Raw genomic sequence first — 7352 nt, forward strand, 5'->3', positions numbered from 1 at the left:
TTAATCTTTTGTTTATTTAAATATGTCTAACTCCCACAAATTGAAGCCCGAATCTGATGAACTTATTAAACCTTGTGACCACATCATTCTTCCTCAGGATCCTTGCAATGCTTTCCAATACTTCTGCCATGTATAGGATTGCTGTTCGTGAAGCAGGCTTGGTCAATTTCCCCTGCTCTCAGGCCTGGCAATCTGTTGATGGTCATGAGTGTATCTTATTGCTGGAGTACCCGCAATCTTTTATTCATCATGAGCATCACCACAGAAACCTACACAAGGACTAAGGCTGTTTTGGAATTCATGACTTTTAACTGCACCCACTCTTTAAAATGGGTACTCAAAAATTATCTAATAGAAAATCAGGACAAAACAAATACGACTCAACATTAATGAAATAGGAATTTACTTGAGTAACCATAGGAGTAAATTTTAACTAATTAAGCTTAAATGCAAGAACTCATACCATCAATTATTCAGTTAACTTTCGGGTTAATCTCAGATACAAAATATACACAGAATAAAATGGGTTAAATTAAATAAGTTATATAATAACCACTGAACAAAATTTCAAGAGTGAAACTAAAATAGGGATACAAATTATTGCAAATAAAATTAGATCTCACCACGCCTATGATGTTTCCTATGCTGTCAGTGAAAAGCTTTTCACGAAGAATATCAGAATCAATAAAGTGCTTCTCACAAACGGCTTGTGGATGTTTTACAATAAAATTAGCCTGAGGAATACACCTCTGCCACTCAGCACGTAGGGTTTCTTCCCTTGGAACCATAAAGAAATGAACCTTTTCTGGGTTGGATTTGTAACCAGAAGTACATCGTGGTGCAATACATCTTCTCCCTCCCATTTCTCTCTACCTACAAAGGCTGTTTTACAAACTAGTTCACACTCGATGCACAATACACGATCAGAATATCACCAAAAGGCTACCTTCCCATACAAGCACATGGCTGAAGTCAGATGAATGAATGAACATGTGGCACAAGCGACAAAAATGACAAATTAAGCAGACAGTAAGGGGAGGTAGATACACCAACGGTGAGGTAAGAAGATGCCCTGGGCAATCTGTGGTGAGCTTAACCCTCCCTTTTCTAAACCAACCTACGAGTTGAATCAGATATGTAGTGAGACTAAGTGAGATTAAATATGACTAAAATTCTCTTCAAATTACCTACTACAAAGGTCTGCAATCAAAGAAAAATTATCATCGTTTGCTGCCGATTCAAATTTTGAAACACTTGAGTATCTCAGACGATGGGTCCCATGGTCTGCCTGAACTCAGAAGGTAGGATGACTCAGTGCATTCAAGCTGAAAATTCAAACTGTAAACATAAAGCAATCAACGTCAATAACATTTTAACTTATTATCTGTATCTACATATCAGATTCTACATTTTTACAGGGACTTTATAAAATTCGATGTATTAGATAGTGTAATTATAAAAACGAGTGCTCAAGAGCAAGACAGAACGGAAGAGCACAAGAGTGAATCGCTTTTTAATGAATAAGTCAAGGCAGACCTAGACTAATTCGGAAGGTATTTAGCCGTAACTAGTGAATAGATCCAGGTCATTTAAAATGCCTTTAGAGTTGAAAAATTGAGCCCTGCGCAGGTATGAATCAGTATGTGACGAAAAGAATTCTTAAGTTGTGGCAGGAGTGATTTAAATGTTTCACGAATGACAACAACCCACGGTCGCGGCAGTCAGAACTTCGGCAATTGGCTTGCAGATGATAGAAATATCTAAAGTTCCTTTTTTAGGCACACCAAGGTAATTGAGAAACAAAGCTCATATAATCAGCGACCTATCACAGCTATGAGCAGTAGTTTTTCACAGAAATTTACTTTTCACCGCGACTATTCCAACATCACGATCAAATGCACTAACAACGATACATGTTAACTATGACCTTAAATCTTGTACTTCAATGCCACAACTAGTGTTAATAGACCACAATAAAACTTAGGCCGTATTTGCTATCGGAAGTAAACAACAACTTTTGGCAGCAGTTGATTTTTTCATCAACGTAACGGGTTCTTGAACGTAACATAAATTTTAGAATGCGGAATGCACGCGGCGGCTTTGTTCCGCAGTTCAAACCGGCGGCAATTCAAATCAGTCGGCATTAGTGCAATCAGGGAGCACTTTGTATCATAGACGCATATAACCTAAAATTAGGTCGTTTCTGAGAATAATTATACCGATAATCGCGCATCTCTTTCTCATGACAAATATGTTGCCGTATTCATATCGTATAGGCATAATATCGTAGACCTCTGTATAAGAAACTTAAAATTTCGACCTATCCCTCTTTATACATACTCAAATGCTCACTTTCTATTAAAATTAATTCCATATGCTTTCTTAAAAAACATTGAAATTCATTTCACCACACCAGAACAATTAAAATATTTATGTAATTGATTATCTCATCTACTTTAGCCAATTGGGTCCAATTTTTTCAGCAACGAAGATATACAACAAGCTTCCCGAGCAAAGTGTCTACCCAGTGGGGTTAACAAAAATTTCATTTGGGAGGGAGGGGCAGAATCAGGGGGAAAATTTTTGAAAAACAGTGTAATAAGTTGAGGGTTTTAAACTAATTTGAACACTTTTTCATAATAAAAATACATAATTTGTTATAGAAATCTTGTAAATTTATGATTTTTCAATATTTAATTTTCCTTTTTGAAAGAAAGTCATTTTTTTGGAGGGGGAGGAGAGGTCCAGAACCCCTGGCCACGCCACTGTATCTACCTCTTAAATATTTTAAATATGTGCTTAAGGAATATTTACTCAGGAAAGAATACTGCCATTCAAATGATTTTCAGCTTAACCTTTCATGTAAAATTCTATTTATTTATCTTTAGCCTATTCCAAGTCCAAGTTTATTTCTCGTTGTTGTTTTCCGCAGTTCCCAGCTTTGCAGCTGTCTCTTGGGCGTTTCGTTAAGTAATGTTGCAGGTAGATTAGTTGATCACGTTTTACAGATTAAAAGAGTCATGGCATAATAATACTGGACAGGGAATTAGGGGATAGGGATATGGGAAGGGTTGAGGGCACATTTGGGGAGGCGGTGTTTTGGTTTCAGCGGAGGTTCGTAGTCCCAAAGATTTTTTAACAGTGTATTATTTGTTTTATCAAATGTAAGGGAAAATTTTTCTAGAGCAGATTTTAGTTTAACTAGAATAGGAGTAATTTTGAGATCCTTTCTGATGTTTTGGTTCCGGATAAACCAAGACGCGCCAATGATTTTTCTGATGATTTTATTTTCTGTGGTTTGTCTTTTCTTCAAGTGAGTTGCCGCTGCATATTGCCAAACCGGTGATGCGTAGCTTAATAATGGTTTTATCGTAGCATTATACAGGAGTAATTTTGTCTTCGTGGGCAGCGGCGATTTTGAGCGGATTAGCGGAAACAGGGATGCATTTACTTCGATGGCTTTCTTGATACTATTTTGGATGTGGATCGCCCAAGTTAGTCGTTTGTCTATTTCAACTCCCAAGTATCGGGCAGACAGGCGTTTTGGGATTCTTTTCATTCCGTAGAAGAGTTGCGGGCCTCTTTAGCCTATTGATGAAATTTATTTTCATTCCAATGTATTGGTCAAATTTTATGATCTATGACAGATTTCTATGTCCAGTTTATTTGGGACCTTGTAACGAATGAACTACCATTAAATTAACTATCGGACTAAAAAGTTATTGCTTCAGAACCCAACTGCTTATAATTATTAATTGATTACTATAGTAACATAACATCAATAAATTAGATTGTTCCGTCTTCGCGCTTCGCGGTACTTAACACAATCTAACAGGACGTGCCTAATACTTAACGGGCACCTACAATGATAACATTGGGGAGGTTCCTTCTCTTCAGTAAAGAGATACGCATGGGTCAGGGGGCTGTGCCCTATCCTCAATCGTGTGAGTACTACCTCCTCTCTCCGATTACTACGAGTAGTAGTAGTAGTATTTGTGTTTAGGGCGCCTAGACAACTAAGGTCATTTGCACCACTGACAATCTATAAAAACAAAAATTTTAAAAGATGCATTAAAAAAACATTTAAACATTCATAAAACTTTTGAAATAAAAGGGGTTGTCAGATTATAAAAAGGTTGGAATTTAAACACCGTTAATTAGCCCGGTCTCTATTAAAAACTTTATCACTCGGCTGACACTATCCGGGTCGTCTCCTAGGATGTGCCCTATGTCTCCTCCGATGTTCAGCCGATGGCGCACAGAACGATATTTCGCACATTCTGTCAGGAGATGTCTCACAGTAATGGGACAGTCGCAAACATCACATAGGGGTGGAATTCTCTCTTCGGTGAAGAGGTACGAGTGGGTGAGAGCGCAGTGCCCGATTCTCAATCGTGCGATTGCGACCTCCTCCCTGCGATTCCTCCTGACAGACGTGGGCCACGCTGAGATTACCGGCTTGATTGCTCGCAGTTTATTTCCGGTAAGAGAAAGTATCTTTTTTGTGGTCGCCTTCAAATCTTCATATATGGTACCAGCACAGAATCAGCAACGTCGTCCTCGCTGGCTGCCCTCGCGGCCGAATCGGCCTTCTCATTTCCAGCAATACCCACATGTTCAGGAATCCACAGAAAACGGATTTTCACTCTTTTCCGATCAAGGGAAAGTAGTCTATTTTGAATTTCCTGGACGATTGGGTGACAGGGAGAAAAACTGGAATTGGACTGCAGGGCGCTCATGGAGTCGCTGCAGACCATAAAGGACGCGTTGCTATACTTAATACCATCCAGAGCCATCTTTATGGCGAACAGTTCTGCCATATAGCCGCTACACAGCGGACTGAGCTTGGCCTTGAGGGTTCCATGGTGAGACGAGATCACTGCACTCCCGCACGCACGCTCCGACGTCGATCCGTCCGTGTAAACAGGAATGAAGTCGGGGTGGCGGTGCATTACTTCCTTGAAGCTATGCTGGTATTCCGCCGCAGTTGTCAAAGATTTTTGATTTTTGTGGAGGACAAAGCTGACTTGTGGAAAAGGTACCTGCCAAGGCGCATTTTCCGATTTTCCAATGGGATACACTTCTGGGAGTATAAACTCACCGTCCAGGATAAAATTATTAAAAGTAATACTTAGGGGTCTAGTTGCCCTAGGCCGCCTATTAAAAATATTAATAAAGCGTGGATTAAAAATAATATTAAAACTAGGGTGCCCTCTCATTGTTAGAATTTTAGCAACATAGTTGCATATAAGGATGTTTCGGCGTGCAGTCAACGGGGGCTCCCCAAAATCTGAGTAAACACTCAAGACCGGAGAAGTCCTGAAAGCTCCAGTTGCCAATCGAAGCCCCGTTGTGAACCGTGTTCAAAGGTCTCAAATAGCTTTCACGGGCAGAGGAGTAGACAAAACATCCATAGTCTAGTGCGAAAAATCCACAGAGAAAAAATCATTCGCCTTGACCGGGATTCGAACCCGGATCCCTCGATTTCCGGCCGAGTGCTTTAGCCAGTTAAGCTACCGAGGCGTCATTCTTCCCTGTGGAAATTTGTGGACTATACTGTGGCCGTGGACTATACTGAGGGATCCGGGTTCGAATCCCGGTCAAGGCGAATGATTTTTTCTCTGTGGATTTTTCGCACAATTGTGCATTGCGGGTGACTCCCGTAAAAGTTATCACCGTGGCTAGTCCCGGTATACTTAAATCCATAGTCTAATTTTGAGCGCACCAATGCGCTATACAATAAAAGCATCGTGGAGCGATCGGCACCCCACGAGTAATTACATAGATATCGCAGGATATTTAAAACTTTCAAACATTTGTTTTAAAAAAACTCAATGTGCTCACACCAATTAAGGCGGCGGTCAAAAATCAAACCCAAGAAGCAGGCTGAATCCGAATAAAGTAGAATTCGGCCGCTCAGGCGAAGTTCTGGTGGAGGAACATGTGCCCGCTTACGATGGAAGTGGACACATTTCGTTTTTTCAACGGAAAAACGAAATCCACTTCGATTCGACCATTCCCCAAGTTTATTAAGGGTCAGCTGGATGACCCGTGCGGCACTGGCAATTGTGGACGATCGACAGAAAATGGCCAAGTCGTCCACGAATAAGGAGCCCTTCACTGGTGTTCTGACGCATTCTGTAACGTCATTTATCGCAATGGCGAGGAGTGTGACGCTGAGTACAGAGCCTTGTGGTACCCCATTATGTTGTGTAAAAGGTCCGGATAAATGATTACCTAGTCTTAATTTAAAAACACGGTCTGCTAAAAATTATTTGATAAAAATTGGAAGATTTCCTCTAAGGCCCCACTCGTGTAACGTATTCAGAATCTTCTGGCGCCAGACTCGGTCATACGCCTTCTCCAGATCGAAGAATACGGCTATGACATGCTGGCCCAGAAGGAAAGCCTCCTGGATAAAATTTTCGGTTCTCACGAGGTGGTCTGTGGTGGATCTACCCCGCCTGAAACCGCACTGGATATTGGAAAGAAGGTTCCGACCACCAAACGAGCCAACGGTTCACCATTCTTTCCAATATCTTGCATAGACAACTGGTCAAGGATATTGGCCTATAATTATTTGTGTCTGTTTTATCCTTTCCTTGTTTGGGAATAGGGACAACTATGGATTCCCGTCACGCTGTAGGGAAGCTTCCCTCAACCCATATTTGATTGAGGGTGTGGAGAATATCCATCAACGCGTTCTCCGGAATATTCCGAAGGAATTTGTTTCGGACACCGTCCATTCCTGGCGCGGTGTCTTTGGAATCCGTTATGGCGGACTTCAGTTCCCATAAGGAAAAAAGATCATTGTATCCGGCTGCTGCGTGCGATTCGGTGAAGTTCAAGTGTGGGGAGCGTTCCCTAATAGACAGGAAGGCTGCTGAGTAGTTCTCGTAGCTGCTGGTCTTGGCAAACACTTCCCCGAGAACGTCGCATATCTCCTTCGGTGTGTGAAATGTCACACTTTGAAATACAAGGCACGAAACGCCGTGAACATGCCGTGCTCCCGATATAGCCCTCACCTTGTTCCAGACCTCAGTTAGTGGAGTCCTGTTGTTGATGGAGGATACATAATTTATCCAGGAGGCCTTCTTTGACTCCTTCATAATTAGTCGAGCTTTTGCTCTGAGTCGTCGAAATGAGGCAAGATTAGAGGCAGTTGGAAACTTATTAAAAATACGGAGGGCACGTTTCTGTTTCTTAATAGCTTCGGCGATCTCCTCATTCCACCATGGTACCGCTGGTCGACGGATTGCGCCCTTAGATAAGGGGACACTAAGTTTCGCTGCGTCCACTATGCTAGCGGTTAGCTCCACAACGTTCTTTGTTCCGCCCCGAGGAGCGTGTAC

The 7352-nt window shown here is 41.5% G+C and overlaps 1 protein-coding gene across 1 annotated transcript in view; it reads right to left on the reverse strand.

Moving 5' to 3' along the window:
• The window catches only part of LOC124166949, a 127068-nt gene extending 125004 nt beyond the window's left edge, over positions 1-2064 (reverse strand). The window contains exon 1 of the mRNA XM_046544670.1: positions 624-2064. Coding sequence (XP_046400626.1) covers positions 624-863 — 240 coding nt within the window. The 5' untranslated portion in view covers positions 864-2064. The remainder of the gene's footprint in view (positions 1-623) is intronic.
• Positions 2065-7352: the final 5288 nt, after the last annotated feature.

This window comes from Ischnura elegans, chromosome 10 (genome assembly GCF_921293095.1).
Source record: "Ischnura elegans chromosome 10, ioIscEleg1.1, whole genome shotgun sequence".
Lineage (NCBI taxonomy): Eukaryota > Metazoa > Arthropoda > Insecta > Odonata > Coenagrionidae > Ischnura > Ischnura elegans.